The sequence below is a fragment of the Myiozetetes cayanensis genome, unplaced genomic scaffold, assembly GCF_022539395.1.
Source record: "Myiozetetes cayanensis isolate MyiCay16 unplaced genomic scaffold, myiCay2020 scf10, whole genome shotgun sequence".
NCBI classification, from domain to species: Eukaryota; Metazoa; Chordata; class Aves; order Passeriformes; family Tyrannidae; genus Myiozetetes; species Myiozetetes cayanensis.
Window position 1 is genome coordinate 28168575 of NW_026086605.1, and position 20037 is coordinate 28188611.

The 20037-nt window shown below is 42.6% G+C and overlaps 1 protein-coding gene across 9 annotated transcripts in view; it reads left to right on the top strand.

Moving 5' to 3' along the window:
- The window catches only part of WAPL (WAPL cohesin release factor), a 135470-nt gene that overhangs the window by 58686 nt on the left and 56747 nt on the right, over positions 1-20037 (top strand). For 4 of the 9 annotated variants that reach the window (XM_050305520.1, XM_050305522.1, XM_050305519.1 and 1 more), the window contains one exon: positions 15897-16420. In XM_050305520.1, the coding sequence (XP_050161477.1) occupies positions 15897-16420 (524 nt within the window). Of the gene's footprint in view, positions 1-5237; positions 5353-12329; positions 12629-12968; positions 13124-13177; positions 13347-15896; positions 16421-20037 lie in introns of those variants that run through there. The other 5 variants (XM_050305525.1, XM_050305526.1, XM_050305524.1 and 2 more) reach the window with 4 other exon arrangements.

The window sequence follows — 20037 nt, forward strand, 5'->3', positions numbered from 1 at the left end:
CACTGCATGAATATCATTGCCTTCACTGCTAATTCTGTTTCCTACTGATTACTGAGTCTGACTTCTCATACAAGGTGCCAGAGGCATGCAGCAGGTTTCCAGCCAGTAGATGTGTAAAGAAAGCTGTAGAGAAGCTTGATCTCACTTTTTTTCTGAAGTGTAGCTTTTATGGGCCAGTTGTCCTAAATTGTTCCGTACCTAGAGTATATGAGAGCATGCATTTTATGCTCTCTTAATGGAACTTGAAGAAGAACCTGGGAGAGGGGATTGCATTCATCAAAGACTTTTCCAGTTCACCTTAATTATTACCAAATTGGTATTGGGTTTTACATTGGGCTAGATTTGGGCTTTCTGTTTAGTTTCAAAGAGAGATTGCTGACAGGCAGTAGTAAGAGTGGGCTGCTCTGCAAGGTGGGCAAGCCAGGAGCTGGGGATGACAGCAAGGCAAGTGTAGGAAGTGGCTAATCCACAGAAGACTTCTGGGAAGGTCCAGTGGCAGGTCACAGTCCCCACTAGACAAGACCACAGCAATGAGGTGTGTCCAAGGTCTAATGGAAAAGCTGACCTGGCCATTAGCACAGGGCACTCAGAGGTGGGGGTGGCAGATTGCAGAGCCTTTTGGTGCTCTACTGCATCAGTTGTAAACTACTACACACTTGCCCTGTTCTTGAGCTGTTTCCTAGGCAGGAGGCAGGATATTGCACTAAAAGGTTCTACAGTCTAATGTGGTGCAGCCATTGTTATGGTAACGTGTAAAACCTTTCTGGACATAGAAGATCAGGACTTCAAAATTCAACTGAATTAACTACCTCAGGTTCAGCAGGTTTGAAGTGTAATACTTCTGTAAAATAGTGTTTCCTTATTAGTTTTCAGCATAAACTTATAACCAAGTAAGATCTGATAGTTTAATCCCTGTTCTCTAGCAAGGAATGTGCTGAAGTCTCCTGACTCATAACTTACCAACAAGCAGACCGGTAAATGTTGATTGTGAATGTCTAAGTACAATGAAACGTAAGTAGAGAGGAAGGAGATCTGTGCTTTCCTTGTACCTTCTCAAGTGTCTCCTGTGGAGGGATATGAGAGCAGGTTTGCTGGAGTCACACCAGTTTGCTCTCATCTGCTCACACTGGGTGCCAGCAGCAGGGACACTGTGGCAGTTCTGGCCTTCACAGTCCTCTGCCTGAGGGAGAGCTGGTTTGAGTGTGCACAGTCAGGCCACAGACATCCTGCCTGCAGTACAGGCAGAGCTGCTGCTTTGGGAGGGAAGGGGGAGGACTTCCCAGTTGTAGCAGATCAGACTTCATCTGGAATCAGGGAAACAGATAAGTATGGCCTGAAGCAGATAGGTTACACTTCAAACCTGCTTAACCAGAGGCAGTCCATCCAGTTGATTTTTGAAGTCCTGTTCTTTTTTATGTCCAAGTTACCAATCTGAGGGCTCTTTGGATCGATCAGTGCTACTAGCAGGCATACTTCACACTAACTTCCTTGTGCTGTAGAGAAAAATACAGATTAGATTTCTGGAGTTTAGCATGAAAGATGGGAAACCAGTACAAATAAACAGGACATAAGTGTAATATGACATGAATGTACTCAGCTGAGGTTGCTGAGTGCCCTCTAAACCAGGGAGATGACGAAGCTCGGTAAGTGGATTTTGACAGACTCGATTGCAACAGCTTGTGCTTTTCTAGCTCTCTTGTGCCTCTGCTTTTATGTAATTTTGTAAGTTCGTATCTCAGCATGGCTAACTCTGAGTAGGGTCATTCTGATATCTAGTCAGCGGGCTGGTTTTTACCAAGCTTTTCTTCCAAGACTCTTAACTCCCTAAATGCTAGGGTTTGCTATTAACCTGTGGCAAAACAAAGCAATCTATGCACCTCCAAATTGCTACTGATTCTTTATATCCTCTGCCTTGGAATACTGCAAAAACAATGTCTAACTATGCACACTTATCCTGTTCATCTGAAAAACCCAGTGAGAGCTGAGACTTTTATCTTCTATTCATGCACTGCAGCCATCCCAACCTACAGCACTGGTGTTACAAAGAATGCTGAGTCCTGTGGGCTCTAATTTAGGCTCTTAAAAGCATAGAGAGTTGAAGTTAGTATATTTTAATGTATAGATATTAGTGTGTGTGTGTGTGTGTATATATGAGGTGCCATTTTCAAGTAGCATATGGATCACTTGGCACTTACGTGGTTATGTAATTTACCATAGAATTATAAAATAGTCCTGGTGAGAAGGGACCTCAGGAGGTCTCTCCTCTAACCTCTTGCTCAAAGCAGAGTCAGCTCTAAGGTCAGACCCAATTACTCAGGGCTTTATCCAGTTAGGTTTGAAAATCTTCAAGGATGGGAACTACACAGCCTCTCTGAGCACCTTGTTACCCTCCCTGCCTGCAAAGGTTTTTCTGTATCTGCAGTTGGAATTTCTCTTGTTATTATTCTTACATTCATACTGTAAAACAAGTGTGTTGGATGGTGGTTCAGGAGTAGTGTCAGATGCAGAGCACAATGCTGAGAACCTACATGGGCCACAGGTGAAGTGCTGCTGACAGGGAGAGAGGCCAAGGTCTGTAAAATCTGTTCCAGCAGGGATACAGGGGCCCTACTCGTGTGGTATTTAATTGCAGATGGAACTCAATGTCTGTAACTCAGCCAGAGTGTGGGCTGTTACAAAAGCAGTGCCATGGCACCGAAAGTACTCCGAAGTAGGAGATTATTTGTGAAAGTTGTACTTGATTAAATCTTCTATACCTTGTTTTCCAAAGGAGTTTGGCACATCTTCCTCCCCTGCAACCTAGGCATGATTCGTTTCTGCATCTGCTGCTCATATCTCTGTAGAGCAGCAAAACCAGCATGAAATTGATGTGATCTTCTTTCACTGCTGCCCAAAAGGTTCTGAATAGCAACCCTGGAACAGAGTGGGCTTGTTGACTGCATTCTGCAGCTGCAGGAGAAATCTGCCTCTAAGCCCCAAGCTTCAAGAAAACAGCGCAGCATCTGTTCACATGAAAGATATCTTTGGGCTTGTCTTTCCTGAAATAATGAGAAATTTAAACTACTTGTTTAAATGGAAACTTGGAAACAGGTTACTTGGGCTTCCCTCATTTGTCAAGAAAAGCTTCCCTCTTATCTTTGACTGGATGGATTTTCCTCCATTTCATTTAAACATTTTTGCTCCACATGTGGAGAAATTAACATCTAATTTATGAGAATCATTAATCCTGGTATAATATATTATGTGAATCTCTGTTTAGTCAAGGTATGAATACAGAGTCTCTTTGATTTTTATGGGCTTGTTCTTTCTATATACATCTCTTTATTTGCATTTGCTTGTCACCATGACGACTTCCTATGAGTTTGCTTGACACTGCACTTCACAGAAGTTGTGGTTAAGCCGGGGCCTGAGTGTAGAGGGCTAGAGAGTAACAGCTGGGCATCTGATTTCCATGGGAGCATGCACAGTGCTGTTCTGATGAAGTTTAATGCATCATGTTTAAAACCAAAGAATTACATTCTTTGACCAGATCTTCAAGCTGCAACATTTCTGTAATAGTTTTCTTGTTCTAATTATGTACACAGGTTTGTGAAGTCATTATTACAGACACGTTTTGGGACACTTCGCACTGAAGACTGGTGGACTTCACCAAAGTAGGCTTTTGAATAGAAAGTCTTCAGCTCCCTGAAAGAAGGATCTACAGGACAAAGAGATAAAAACTTTATGTGGCTTTGTTCAGCCATATTTGAAAGTACATCAGCGTTAGAGGTGAAACTGAGACAACTCTAAGCTTGCCAGAGATAGTAAGGGCAAAGTTTCCTGAAGCAACATGAATGGCAAGACCTCCATCAGTGAGGGTTCTTGCCAACTGTTTGGCCAGACTCTGGTTTGAAAATCTTGCCTGTGTTATTTCCCTGTCAATCTCCAAAGAAATCCCTCAGTCCCAGATTGTCTCAAACAGAAATATTCCTGCCCATCCACTAAACCAGTTCACATGGTGGAGCCCAATGTAGATGGGGAGATGAGTGTGGTGCACAAAGCAGTAGGACTGCTCTTGCTTGTTGTGTTGCTTCTGCATGTTCCAGCTGGCAGCTGTGGTGTCTCTGAATGTGCATCATGCATATTGCAATCCATTTTCTGGGGGGAAAGTCTTGCATCATGCAGGGGTTTTTTCAAGAGTTGTAGTGGATATCATTTTACTTAAAAAAAAAAAACCCAAAAAAATCAAGTACCTAAAAAGAAGTTGGTTACTCTTGGCTGCATTATCTGATCAAAAGGTATGTAAAAATGAGACAACTGTATTTCTACCATAGACAGGGCCACTTGTTCCAGTTTTTGCTGAAAGGTCACTGGAAATACCTTATTTGAATCATGGTCCCCCAGCTGTCATTTAGGGAGTTTACTGCTATTTATTCTTTTGCAAGTGCTGAAGTTACGCTCAGAACAATCTGTATGACCTACCAGACTGACACAGCTGGGACAAACCAGTTCAGCACCACAAACAGCAAGGATGTGTCAGAAGCAAAGCCATGAGCTCAGCCCAGTTGTGCTACTAAATGGGATCTTAATTTTTGGAATCCATGCTAAAAGGCGTGCAATTGAAAGCAAATGGAGATGTGTTATTTACTTTTTGACTACAGTCATATTAATGAAATTACTGGGAAAATCATTGAAAACATGTCCCAGTGTACTTTAGAGAGCCATAAATCCAGTGGCCTATCTGAATCTACTTCTGCCAGTAGATTTGTAAATTGTATGGCTTCAAAATACCTTTAGAGTGATAAAAATGCAGTTTCAAGTAGTAAATAATCAGATGGAGTCAAAATCCGGTTTTAAAAAATAAACACAGTTTATTAACTCTAACACCGGATTGTAACACGGTTCATAGCCTGAGATGCCAAAAAAAAAAAAAAAAATTATGAGTGATCCTAAGGGCAAGTGCATAAATTAATGCTGCTACATTCTCAAGAAATGTTTGGTAACTTCTTTATTTACCAGTAGGTGTCACTGGAGCCCAGCACAGAGCTACTGTTGCTTTAAAACATTTTTTCTGCTTAATCGAACGTTTATTTCGTGGAGAAGCATTCAGTAGTTGTACCTGCTGATGTACATCCAATAAAAATGAAGAACAGGGATCAATGCTCTTTCAAATATGTTTTTTTCCTTTCTCAGCTACTGATGACTGTTGGTGGATAATTCAATGGATTGAGAGAGAATTCTGATTTTTTTCTCTCCAGCATGCCTGAATCTGGTCCAAGCTGATAATGACCAAAGTGATTACTCTATGTGAAGATGAAACCAGTTACAAGTCCTGTATGATTACTCAGCCCTTGCCCAATCTTGCATCTGGTGGTGAGAATAATATGGAAAATCAAACCAAACACTATTTTTTTTTGAAGGGGGGATGGTGGGGAGGGGGAGGGCTGTGGCTGTGCTCTGTGTTGAAAATTACGGAGTCTGGGAACTGAATGGGACAGGAAGGACCAGGCAGCCACAGAGCAGTTCTCTGCAAGACTGAGAAAGCATGTAAGGGAGCAAAATTTCCTGTACTTTGCATTAGAAGACACAACACTGTGCTGAAGTAGACCATGGAATGATTTCTCTTTTTAACAAACTGCAGCTTTTGTCTGCTATGTTTTTGCTTAAGAGGTGATCAGCAAAGGTATTTTGATTGAAATGAGCTTTCGGATACGCTTAAGTATTTATTATCTGAAAGGCACAAGAAAGCACCAAGTAGACACCTGTGGTCACTGCATATTGTTCAAGCCCCCCGGTATCACACATCAAAAGAGAGTTAATTTTTGCTGTCCACCAGGTACGGTACAAGGTTTATTTGTTATGAAAACCAGAAAGGAGACATTTTGAGTTAGCTGAAGCATCTTAGTTTGAGTCTAAGCTCTTGCATCAATACATTCCTCCAACTTCTTTCAAATGTTTACCAAAAAAAAAAAAAAAAAAAGTAATTGCTACACGGTAAACATTTATCTCAGAATTTCAAGGTCACAGATCCAGCAGAGAAGTACAGCATAAGGAGGCTGCCTGCAGGCCAGTGTATTATTAGAATAATAATGTGCTTTTGGACAGTAAATGCACTGCCTGCTCTGTTGCCCTTACATGTGGCTAGGTCCAGTAATGAGTAATTTCTTTGATATGTCTAAAGAACCAAGCAGTGCAAAGGTTGTTTTTAGCCTTTTGTTATCATCTTTAAATACATTTTTGAATGTACCTTGCCAGCACTTGCTAACAGCCCCTCTACTGATGCTGCAGAGTGATCTTTGACCATTTAATGGTACGAGGTTCTATTGTAGGCAGTGATCTTTAAGTGTGAACAGGTTTGCAGAACTGGTACAATGTATGGCCCTGGGTGTACCAGGGTCTTGTGCAAGAGGCAGAGGCATGGCAGCTTTTCCTCATAGTGCTGCACTATATTCTGATAAAGGTGAAAGTAATTTGTTCAGGGCTGTATTCTGGGAGGAAAGTAGTGAAGTCACTAACTGGTATTTGGTTGCCTCCCACCTTCCCATGAGGAAAGCTTAATTATTTTTTTAATTTTCATTTTATCAGCTTAATTTGCTAGATAGTACATTAATTCTGTCATGACGTTCAAGGACACGTCCACGCAGACCTCATCAATCCCACAAGTTTTAATTCTCTGTGGATCTTCTTTTCCAGCTGCAGTTTATGTTGCTGTCCTGTGTAGCATTGCACACAACTCTCAGTGGCCACACATACTGGTCTCAGTGCACCAACACAGTTGTCAGCCTGCTATTGCTGGGATTTAATGTTTTATAACTGCTGTAGTAAGTGCTTAGTTAAGCCATTAGTTAAGGGCAAGCTCTACTCTTTCTAAAAGGTAGAAACAAGTACTTGTGAAATACAAAGGTGAAAACAAAGATCTTATAAATTAAAACACAAAAGGTAATGTTACAGGTTACAGAATCTGCTCATAAAAGCCACATTAGAAGACAAAGGAACATAAAGTGTTGGTCATATACCTACCCTTTTAAAAAGATGAAGGAAGCAAAGTAGCAAAATGGGCAACAGAAATGGCTGCTCCCCCTATTGCTGGAGGAGAAATAGAATAGGACAATGACAGTTCCAATGAGCTTGTTATAAGAACAATTTAAAACACAGATTCCTTGTTGTGTTCCCATGTTTCTCTCTGCCCAACAAGCATTATGTTGGTGCACTTTGGTAGCTTTCCTTAAGGGCTGCTGCTGTAAAGGCAGACAGAAATTCAATAATAATGTGAAACAATAAGATCTTAAAAGAAGGAGTGAAAAAATTCAGAGAGAGGAAAAGGTCGGTACTTAATCTGTTCCTCCTATAAGGCTGAAAAAGATCTCAGGCATTTGAGAGAGTCAGCCCCCTTTTATTCCTTAACAAAAAATGGGAACTTTTTTTGTTCAAAGGACCAAGGAACCTAGACTTTCCTTGCAGCTTTTTAAGATAGGCTGCATTCTTACTACAAATTCCTTTGGGTTTGGTTTTGGGTTTTTTTTTTCCCCTGAAACATGTTGGCACATTGTTTCCCACTGAAGATTTTACAGTGCAGGTGGTTGCTTTCTCAGCAGAGCTTGCTGGGATAAACTGCATGGCGGAATAAAGTTCTGACCTTGATGATTATAACAAGGTGAAAGCTACTTTGTGCTTTTCCCACTGGTGTTTCACCACAGGTTTTTCCAGTCGACTTACAGGCTGATCACCTGGGGAAAAAAACTGCACAGAAAACCACTGAGAATTTAGCCATAGGTGAATGACTACTGTTGGTTCATCGAGTCAAACGAGTCTTTCCAGAGGCTCTTACATTGCAGAGATGATGCTGCCTCTCGTGATTGCAACAGATGGGTGTGGAGGCCAGAGAGAAAGTGGAGTAGGACAACTTTTTCTGCTGGATGCCTGGGCCTGGCTCAGTAGTGCCACAATCCAGGGAACTTGCTTTTTTTTCTTTTTGTTTAATCATGGAGAACTGGCACTCATATGAGCATTCCTTTGTTCTGTCCAGCAAAACTTGTTTTAACCTTTCAGTTACTAAACTTAATGCCTTGGCTTGACCACCTCATTATGATGCAAATACTGAAAAAAAGATCCCAAACTGTATAAAGGTCCCCTCTTTGAATGCCTTTCAGTCTTTCTTCTCAGGGTTCAGTGTCAGAAATAAGCAATACATTATCCATTGGAAATACCTCACTAAGAAAAGCCATATTCTTGACAAAATTAAACGTGGGTTGCAGATCTCCCTCTCTTTCCCTGCCCCTGTACATTCTGCTTTATGTTGGCTGAACTGGGTTTGTGTAGCCAGGTTTTGGTATCGGGGGGCCACAGGGGACTTCTGTGAGAAGCTGCCAGCAGCTTCCCTCGTGTCTGGTAAAGCCAATGCCAGCCAGCTCCAAGATGGACCCACCACTGGCCAAGGCTGAGCCCATCAGCGGTGGCGGCAGCACCACTGGAATAATGGATTTAAAAAGGGGAAGAAGAAAACTGCACAACTGCAGCTGGAGAGAGGAGTGTGAGAGATATATGAGAGAGGGGAGGAGGCACATAAAATTGGGAGCAAAAGTTAAGTCTGGGACAAAGGTGTTCTAAGATTTAGTTTTCTTTCTTATTATCCTACTTTGACTTGATTGGGTAATAAACTAAGCTAATTTTTCCAAGTCAGTTCTGTTTTGCCTGTGACAGTAACTGCTGAGTGATCTCTCCCTGCCCTCATCTCGACCCATGAGCCTTTGGTGATATTTTCTCTCCCCTGTGCAGCTGGGGAGGGCAGTGGCAGAGCAGTTTTAGTGGGCAGCTCTGGGTGCCGCTGTTCTCGCCCGGCCCCCGGGGAGCTGCTGCTGCACTTCCCGCAGCCAGCGCTAACAGCGGCACTGACAGAGTGGCTATTTTCGGAGAAGTTGACCCAAGTATGGTAATTAGCTACTTGAAGTGGCTCTTTACCCTCCCCTCACCTTTGCTACGCAAATAGCAAGGGGGAAGTTCTAGCCCCAGTGAATCGAAATGCCGAGGGCCTGTGCGCTCTCACCCCGTGTGCGTGCCCGGTGACATTTGAAGGACAGGAACAGGAGGGGATTGACACTTTGCAAAGAAAAGGCAAAAAAGCACCAAAATGTTTAGCATTTTGAGTGGTGCTAACTGGGACATGAAAGCGCTGCAGCAGCTGTGAGAGCAGCAGGACATCCCCTTCACCCCTGTCCCTTCCCACCTGGACAAGAGGCAAGGAAGGAAGTATAGAGGAAGCTGGGGAGGACTTGGGAGGCAAATAGTGACGAGGCTGAGACAGAAGAACAGGGAAGAGGCAAAGGAGATGATGATAAGTGGACTGAGAGGCTGCTGGCTTGCACAGTTGTGAGGAGAGTGGTGCGGGCATGAGGAGTAGTAGGGGAGAGCTCCTGAGAGCTGCTGTTTTCTTCTTGGGCAGCGCCCTACAGGGAACAGGGCAAGGGTTTATGGAGCTTGTTATGGAGCTTTTTGTGGAAAAAGGGGTGGAGCAAGGATGTATTGTGCTGCTAATTTGTGTACTTGGTATGAAGGATACCTAGTGCTATGGTCCCTTTAGAGCCTGTAGCCTCAGTTAAGCTGATATTATTGTCAACTGCTGGGTTTGGTCCATGAGGCAGCACTGAGAAACCTCCTTGACAGCTTCTGGAAGGATATGACTGTCTTCATCTGCCCCAAGGGTATCTGCTGCATGGGAAACCTCCCATTTTCCTGCTGCATTGTCTACCTTTTCTTCTGGAAGAAACTGAAATAGTTTAAAATGATTCAATGGTGTCTCAAAACTGAATTATGTGAAAGACTCTCTACGAGGTTACAGCTCATTTTGAAAAGTCTGTTTTGATTCCCACCCCCCCCAAGATCTTGGCCCAGAACCTCAAAAAGAGAACTGGGAGGATTCTAAAGTGTATTAGGATGTAATGCATCCAAGTAGCTGTTCTGTCCCTCTTATATGTTCCTTCTACTGTTATACTTTTATCTCTCTTATGTGTAGCTTTGATGCATTTAAGCTGTGCTTTTCAGGGCTTTCTGACTTTATTGTAAGTAGGAAAGATGATCGTTTCTCTCGTTGGGGTTGGAAAAGCTACAGTTGTAAGATGGCTGCTTATCTCCTACTGCTGTTCTCATGGAGGCAAATGCTAAACTGCAGTATTTCATGTCTGGGGTTTTTTTTTTTTTGTTAAAAGGTTTTGTGTGGTTGAGTTTTGGAGGTTTGTTTTTTTGTGTGTGTTTTTGTTTGTTTTGTTGTTTTTTTCGTTGTTTTTGTTTGTTTTGTGTGTGTGTGAAAGGAGATGGTAACTATCACTAATGGAATTTCACAAAAAGCGTAAGATAGATGTCCGGTAAATTCCACCCTCTGAGAATTAAACTCATCTACTGCCAAACATAGATGGGATTTGGCTTTTGTTTGCTCAGCCTTGGTACTAGCATATTTGAGGTAAGCCAGATGAAAATGGAAATAGCAAAGTTTAACATGTTAACTGCCAAGCCTACTAAGACACAAGGTGTGAAATTTTTCAAAAGTATCTCAAATATGTTAGGGGCAGCAAAACCGGCCCATCTCTGCTGTTCTTGAACACAACAACGTTTGTTTGTTTTCCATCAACATCCCAGTAAAAGGCTTTATTAGGCTTGCAGACTTCTACTGATACCCGAGATAGGATAGGCAGCACATAAATGAGTTTAATTTATCCTCTGTTAGTCATGGGAAATTCCATCATGACCATGAATCTGCAGTGGTTTAGATTACTCTGTATGGGGAGTCTGCAAAGACTGGAAATGCTGCTGGAAATGTGAAGCTATCCCGGGGGTATGAGGTGTGTGAGAGCTTTCCAATGACATCCAATTACTACCACTAGACTGCAAAATTCTCTGAGTTACTGAGAAAGTGACTTAGGTAGCCCAGGCTCTACATTAGAAACAGTTTTAATTTAATTTCAACTCTTTTAACTTCATATCAAAATAGAAACTATTTCCTAATAGTTCCTTGGTGTCAGTTTCTTACTCTGGCCACATTCTTCACTTTTTTTCTGGTTCTCTGGACAAACTTCTCTTTTTGTTGTAAAGAACTTCACAGAGCCTTAAGGTATTTTGAGCTCTCACAGTCCCGTGTTTTTCTCTTTGTCTAACAGATCAGTTAGTCACCAAGTAAGATTATGCAAAACTCAAACTGGTTCAGCTCTCCATTTTACTCTTCAAGTTGAAATACACTTATTAGTGTTTAAATACACTTATTAGCTCTGATCAAGAGGAGTCCCAGGGGAAAAAAAAAAAACCCACTTCTCACTTTTTGCATTCAAATTATGAATTTTAAAGTTAGTAACCTGTTTCCAGTGGCTCTTCCATAACCGTCAGGTGGTGAGATACAGATGAGCTTGTAAACCTTCTCTGACACACAACATAAACCCCAACCTTATTTCAAGTGAAGCTTGTACATCTCCTCGCAAGGCTCAGTCAGTTTTATCTTCACTTTCTCTGGTAGCACCAGTTGTACACTGGCTTTTGAGAGCACATTTTGTCCATCAGAAGTAATACCTAGAAGCTGGCACCGCATCAGTGGGTGTCAAGGAAAGACTAGATTGAGTCACGGGATCACTGAACAAAACCATAGTCTTGAATCTCCTTATTGAAGGCCAGTGATTTTGCACTGGGTAAAGTAAATATAAAGCTAAGAAAATAGTAATGTTTCTTAACTAGAAGAATTGAGAGAACTCTAACCTATTCTGTGCTGTGAAATCAGCCTGTTAGATTTTTTTTAATTTGTTTTGCATTTGGGACCTGTACATATAAAGCCTCGAATGACGGATGGCAAATACGAGCACACGTTCTGAAGCCAGTTTAGGCTCAAGGCTGTAGAGGGTTTTTGTTCCTTTTTTTTTTGTTTGTTCGGTTTTTTTCCCCTGAGTTCCTCACTCCTCTGAAAAAATTACCAAACTACACGTGCCAGGGTGATGTTTCTTTTCTAATATATTGCTTTTTTCTAGTCGCGCACCTCTTTAAGTTTTCTATTCCGCGAGCGTTTTTAGGAAACACCTGCCTTGCGGAACGTAAAAGTGGGTGGGTGTTCGATGCCCACCCGCGTGGCACACTCCACTCCGCGGAGCGTTGGTGCCATTAATTGGTACCATCAATTAAATCCTCGAATCCGGCGCACGTGGGAGGCCGGAACAGCGCCGCCTTCCCCCCCCACAGCAGACTACAGCTCCCGCCGTGCCCCGCGCCGCGCAGGCGCGAGGGGCGCGGCGCGCGGCGATTGGCGGCGGCGGCACGCGGCGGGGCGGGGCGCGCGCGCGCGGCGCTGGGTGACGGCAAGGGAGGAGCGGGGGGGCAAATGGCGGAGAGATGGTCCCGGGGCCCGTCCCGAGCGCGGCGCTAATCCCGGCGGCCATCCCGGCGCTAATCCCGGCGCGGAGGAAGCGCCGCCGGAGGAGGCGGCGCCGGGGGCCCTGACGGCCCCGCGACACACCCCTTCCCGCCGGGGGTCCCGCTCTGAGCCGGAGCGGCGCAGGCGGCGCCCCGCGCCGGCCCCCAGCGCCTTCTTCGCGGGCGGCGCCCCGGGCGGCCCCCAAGCCGCGGCCGGAGCCGCATCGGCCGGGCCCCGCGCCCGGGACACGCCGACACCGCTGCTGCCGAGGTGGGTCCGGGCGCGGGGGCGGGTGGAGGCCGGGCGCTCCCCGCAGGCCGGGCCGCGGCCTCTGCGCTGTGCCGGTAGGCACAGCGCGGGCTGTGGCTCCGGCCCGCGGGGAAGTTGCGGGTCGGGAGCGGGGCCCTGGCCGTGGCGGACCCCCCTGCCCCGGGCACTTGTGTAATGGGGCCGGCGGGGCGGGGGAGCGGCCGGGCGGGAAGGGAAATGACATCAAGGAGCGGGGGGTGTGTGTGTGTGTGTGTGTGTGTAGGGGGGGGGTGACCCGGTTCCGCTCGCAACCTCCCCCCGCCTTTCCCCGCGCCGCGGGGGGAGGGAAAGGGAGGGAGGAAAAAAAGAAACTGTCACCGTGGGATTTCATCAGCTCCTTCTGCCTTCGTGCTTTCAACCTATTTTTTTTCGTCCCTTCGGTTATGTAAGAGGAGCGGTGTGGAAGAGGAGCGATGAGGAGGGGCGGCTGATGGGCTTCCTTGGGCAATTACCGAGGTGTTTTTTTTTCTTCTTTTTTTTTATGTGGCCAGCTGGCCCTCCGAGTTAACGCTGGGAAATGCGGGACAACCGCCTGTCGGGTTTTTTTTACGTGTATTTGCTTTGCTTGCACTGCTCCAAATATTGCAGCACAATGCAGGAGAGGGTGGCAGGGACTGGAAACAGAGTGCAGTTGGCCAAGGTTTTTGTTTCACTCTGACTGAAAAAGCAACAGAAAATTGTAAGTAAATGGTAAAAATCCTGTTTTCTCGATGGTCTCCTGTAAGGAAGCACCGATGCATTTCTTCATCTTTAATCTCAGTCCAAGATACAAGTTTATAGCATAACATATTTATGTTTTCCTGATCCTCGTCTTTTAACCTATTTATATAATATTTAGTGTTAATTTGGGTCTTGATATTTTGATTCAAATCTGCTTATGAGACGATCTTAATTTCAAAAATTATGAGTAGGAAAATGTGGCTCTTCTTTCTGAAAATGAAGCCCTCTCGACTACAGGAATCTTCTCTGTAATAATAACTGCAAACCACGAGTCATAATTTAAATCTATCGTTATTTTTGCGTGGGCTGGAAATGTAGTGTTGAAAATACTTATTTGAGTTTTTTTTTTTCTTTTTATAATACTTACATTTGGATACTGAGGGTTTAGGGGAGGAAAATGCTGATAATGAGTGAAGTGATTTTTTTTTTTTTTTCTGTAAGAGTTGTATAGAAACTGACATAATAATAAATATTTCACTTTAGTTTCTGTAGCTCTAAAAGCCTATCCTTTCCGGTCGAAAATATTTTGGTTGCTGTTATAAATATTTTAAAGCATCAGCAAAATAAAACTGATAATTTACATTTGTTTTGCTGTTTGTTTGCTAAAGTATGCGTGGATAGAAAATAAAAAACTAGAGCTTCCTAGAGGGGAGCAAAAGAAAGAATTAAGTTTGGCAGTGATGTGTTTGGAGCAGCACAGAGCAGGCTGATGACGCTGTGGGGAAAAAGAGGAGATGGGCTTACAGAGCACTGTGTACTGGGAGCAGCCAGAATCCATCTGCAGAGTGGGGTTTCCCAGCAGAACTCTGGTCCGTAGATAAACACGTGCCTTTGGCATCTCTCTGCTGAACCCCTGGGGCAGAAGAGCCTTTCCCAGTGGGGTTGTTCCTGTATCTCTTCTGCATTGCAGCACCGTCTGCCTGGTAAACTTCTGGAGTTCAGATTTGATCCTTTTAGTTCACTTGACATTTTTTCCGTGGGTTTCCTCCCTGTGAATTGCTTGGTTTGTACAGTATGTGGAGGTTGGCCTGGTCTGATAAAGGGAGACTGTTGTTAGTGAGACAGTTCAGCTGGAGTGAAGTGATAGAGGGGCACTTCTGGAACCAGTCTGGCAATTTCGGCAGAAGCTGGACTGGCACTTCAGGCTGAGAAACTGCAAGTGTTTGGGATGAAAACTGAAATATGGAAGAAAGGCAGCATACCACAAATTCATTCAAATGTACCACAAACAAGAGTTATACTGAACAAATAAATCGTGAGAAGTATACCAGCAATTATTTTAAAAGTTAATTTTCATATACGTTACTTTATGTGGAGGTAGTTGACACTTTTAAAGTTGTATTTCTTTGATTCTGTGATGGAGAAAAAGTAAAGAACTGCCTGCTTTTCTTGACAGACTTTTTTCTAGTAGGGAGAAGAATTTCAGAGAGAAAGATGGACTTGATTAGATTCAGACTGACTATAAAGAACTGCAATTTCCTATCCGGGTTTGGGCCAAAAAGAGAGAAATACTGGTTTACAAAACAGATATGATGGGTTTGGGTTTATGTTGTCATTTGTCCAGTAGTTGAAGTATTTGTTTTGGGAAACAAGAAGAAAGACAGACCACTAGGTTTTTGAGTTAAACAAAAGTAGAAATAGAACATATGCAAGGAACTCTTAAATGTGTTCCTGTTTAATCTGTTCATACTTAAATGTGAATTGGCTACGATTGTAACAGCCAGTAAACAGTAATGGTTTGTGCTGGCCTGCTTGAGGTGGCCTCTGTGTTCCTAGAAATGGATTGAGAAGTGTCTCTGGTCCTGTGCTGTGGTCTCTCAGATTTACTCGGGGCATTGCTGTGTACCAGTCCTGACCAGGACTGATGCAGGTGGCATCAGCCGCATCGTATTACTGAGTAATATACTTGCTCAGTAAGTCTGAGCGTGAGAGAAGAACGTGGGGTGGAGTTGCTGTTGTTATTTCTGATATATTAGTACTTAAAATATCTACAGCAACTCGAAATATTCTCACAGTTTTTGTATTTAACTGCAAAGAGTCTTTTTTAAGCCATGCTGTGCTATTGGACTCTAGCAGAGAGCTGCGTGTTCAGATGTGGTGAAAATACTGTTTAGTTGTTTCACGATGTTTCATAATAGCAGTGTCTTCAGTACTTGAAAATATAAAATTAGAGCAAAGCAGTACCAAAAATAATGTCTTCCTACCAGCTTTCCATTGTTTTATAAATGTGCAAGCAACTGGAGTTGGACTTCATGATCCTGATGGGTCCCTTCCAGCTCAACATATTCTATGATTCCGTGAATTTGGAGTTACTTTGGTAGAGACTTAGTGCAGAAGCTTTTGGTACAGTGACAGTCACGTGTGAATGGGTGAGTCTGACAAAGAAGCAGAAGATCTATCAGTTGCTCACGTGAAATGTACATGCCTGGTGCTTGTAGGCCCAGTAAAGTAACAAATCATTTGTGCTAAAAAGTTGATGAATTGATGTTTCTTCTTTTTTTTCCTACAGAGAATATGAAACAGGAGCCAAAATGACATCCCGATTTGGAAAGACCTACAGCCGGAAAGGGGGAAACGGCAGTTCCAAGTTTGACGAAGTGTTTTCCAACAAACGGACCACCCTGAGTACAAAATGGGGAGAAACCACCTTCATGGCCAAATTAGGACAGAAGAGACCCAGTGTCAAACCAGATATTTCCGAAGTTCCTAAAAAACCCAAAGTTGAAGATGAGGTAACAGAGGATCCATTTGGATTTGACAGTGATGAAGAGTCTCTTCCTGTGTCTTCAAAGAATGTGTCACAGGCTAAAAGCTCCTCTCAGCTGGAACTCGGTGAAGCTGCTCAGTCTGAGGACTTCACTCCTCTACTTGAAGCTAACAGCAGAATTAATCAGCCAGACAGTGGAGAAAATGTTGCATCCAGCAAGTGCATACCTTTTGACAGTACTGTTCCTCTCTTAAAAGAAAAGAGCACAAGCAGAAACATGGAAGATGGAGACTGCAAGGGCAGCAGTGCTAAACTTGCAACTGCAGGTATGTTTGCTCAGCAGTCCAGATACTTCTGTTTTCCTCTGATTTTTGCTAATCCACCTTTAGACTTTGTGTTTTCAGGGGATGGCTAAATGTTCTAATAAAATTGTGGGATAATTGATTCTAAAAAATTGTAGAGGATACACTAAAAACACTCGGAAGCATCCTGCATTTTACACATTGGTGTGAGATCATTGGCACTCTAATCCTTGTGTCTGCAGGTTGAGATACAGTGCTTTAGATTCAATGCAGTGTGTTAGACCACCTTGAATCAAATGGAATCATCATCTTCCTTTTCTAAAATTGCTCAGTGCATTTGTGGTTTTTAAACATGTGTTTTGAAGAGGGATGAGTTAGTGGTAATAGAAGGCTTTATTACTAAATTTCTGGCTTTAATTTAGTGTAGGTATGTGCTTACGACCAAGCAGGTGCAGATACAGATTATAACATGCCTTATTTCATTATTTGGATGGAAAAAGTAGTTTTCTGAACTTCAGTTGCACAAAGGTTTTTTGTTCAGCTTCGTTTGTAATTAACTCATCTTTATCAATGTGCTGGTAAAAAGCTTCAGGCCTGTGGAACTGGATTCTGTCAGAACGTCTTTTAAGGGCTGTTTCTGTGCTCCTGAGTGTTTGTAAGGAACTTTAATGAGAGGGAATTCACAAGGCCCATGGAGCTGAACATCTCTGCAATTTTATTCAAGCCATTTTTGGAGGAGATCAGGTGTTGTTATATCTCATGAGAAACTTTTGTATAATGGGCTGATTAAACCACGGCTTCTATAATTGGGCCGAAGATCACATTAGCTGAACCTTGATGAAGATGACACCTACTGACTTGCTCTGGGTTATCAAAATCAGTTTTAATGAGAAGAACTTACGTAACTTTCATTTCTCAGATATAGTTAACTTAACCCTAGGCTCAGAAATTTGAGTGGAATTGTTCAGTTATACAGTGGACAAGAAGATACTGAATAGTAGAAGATATGCATAGCTCAGTTATTTGCAACATAATTCTATTAGTGATCTAATTGAAGAAAACACAATTAATGTTGAACTGTAGTTTGAAAGACACATTGGTGGGACATGTAGTTGCCTTTTGATCTTGCTCTTATTTTTGCTGCTAAAGTATTTCTCGTTTTTTTATGGTTTTCAGCACTTTATTTGTAAATGTGATTCATCTTCAGCCTGGAAACGAAATTTATGGGTTTTTTTAAAGTTTGAATATAGTTTTCATAAGTGATTGAGTAAGTTCGTCCCCCAGTATTTACAAGGAGAAGAAATAGTAATGAGTTTCCTTGGTTGTTAATGAGCCCATTGTAGCAGAACAGGTTTTACAGTGAAATGGTTTCCTTGTAGAAAAGCTTTGTTAGAACAGTATTTCTCAAGTTGGAAAAGAAAGTGAGGGAGCTGTGGGCAGAAAGTTAATAGAGCTCTGAAAATTCGTAGTGCATGAGAGGCCAGGAGGAACAGACTTCAGCAGTTATATTGGTTCTTCCTGGTTCCAGTCTTCTGGAAAATAATAAAATACCATATTTAGCACAGAAAAACTTTCAAATTTGGTGCTTATTTAAATTCTAGAATTCTTTGTTAAAAGACAATACTATATGTACTATGAATATACAGCTCTAATTGGAAGGAGGCTGATGAATCTTGGTGGATGAGGCCATCAGTGGCTGTTGAGGGTGGTGGTGGTGGTCTGGATGCAGAGAGGGAGACTACTTAAACAACAGTTTACTGAAGGAATTCTGTTCCTACATGCTGTGCTGAAATATTTGTGAACCACTGCAGTTCAACCAGTGGCAGTGAAGGACAAGGTGGATCTTGACCTGATGATCCTGTTCTTTCAGAAAGTATTAGATTCTGTTGACACCCAGACAAATGAAGATAAAAACCCATTTCGTATCTTTCTTCAGAAATTGAAGTCAACTGAGAATGAATCTTTGCAGAACATCCTAGGACGGTCTTCGGTTTCCTTACCCTTATTTAAAGGCTGTAGTCTTGGTGATAGTGTTTCTTTTTGACAGTTACTGTAAATGAAACCTGGATGGTTTAAGCTGCTGTCATGCTTGTGTGTAAACTGATCCAAAACAAATAAAATTGTCTCTGAGGACGTTGCTCAGAACACTGAGCAATTAGAGATAGTGGTATAGTCAGCCAGTGTACATGTAGGTGCTTCAAAGGCTCCTTTGTTGCAGTGACTGCTAAGGCAGGTTTGCCGGGAGCTGCCTTTCAGAGCTGCAGAGAGTCAGTTTGATTGATTTGGGGCAGGGTTCTGGAGAAGGGAACCGTGGGGAGTGTACAGGTATAGTGTATCTACTGCTGCTGCTGACACGTCCTCACCCTCCCTGTAGTTATTTCCCCCTTCCTGGTGACTCTTGAACTCTACCAGGTTCAACCACATTTTTCCAAGCTCGACTATTCCTGAGGAGGAAAGAAAGGGGGGTGGAGAAAGTGAGCAGGTAGAAGAATGGTAATATTCCCAGTGTGAGAGGTTGCAATGTGAGCTCAACCTTAACCCACACAGAGCAGTGTATCTCTAGGTGCAGAAAACTAGGCTGTGTTGGTACTGATATTCAAGGAAAGGCTTGTTGACTTGTTTAAAATGCAGTTTGCTGGTCCTTGTCCTAACACTGACTAGACAGTGCATGAGTGAAGGTCTCCTGACTTCCTGAGAGCGTGTGCCATCATGGTATCCTAATGTATCTTAGTTCTTAACCTGGGTGGAATTAGTATTGAAAACTGGGCCTTAACGTGGCTATGCACAAAGTGAGAGGTACAATTAATCCTGCTCCACTTCTGCCTCCATGTGCATTCCTTTGGACATTAAAATTAAGGTGATGCAATGTTGTTTAATTTTAACTAATGTTTGATATTAAAAAGCAGTAGGTTTGGGGGTTTATTTTAGTAGTTGTGCAGCTGTGTAACAGTTGAGGATCTGTATCGTTTATTTAAAATGGTAGAAGTCACTGGTCTCTTTCTTTTTAATGGCCTTCAGCTAGTGCTTGTAACAATCTTATTTTAAAGGCTTTGAGAAGCTCTTAATGTGTAAAGCTTCTCATAATCTTACCCTAATGTTGCTTGATCGAGACTTAATACTGTCTGAAGCATGTCCATGAGTAATCCTGTATGTAACAGGTAATTTAGAGATGGGAGTTCAGGTAAATTTGAAACAACAAAAGACTGTTCAGTATTAATAGTTACTGTTAGGTCATCTTTGTGAAGGCTGGAGGACTTGGTATCTAGAAAATAAGTTGTATTATTGGAAAAATACCACACTGGTAATTAATATCAAGGAAAAATGCAGCAACTTAGAAAGTGAGGTTTTTATGGGAGAACCTTACAGTAGGGTAAGGGGAAAACATGCAGAGAATACTTACTTGGATTTTTGAAACACTCTGGTGGGATTTCATTTATTTTTTTTAACTGTTAAACTTATTCTGTAAGGCATAACCCAAATAGTATTTCATGCTGTATTCACCTGCACAAAAGCTTGAATATAAACACACTTATGGCCTTGCAGAGCAAATCATGAGGTCCTAGTTTTAAAAAAACTTTTATAACTTTCCTCTTTTAGAATATTTATATTAACTTGTAGGTCAAAATTAATGAGGTACAATT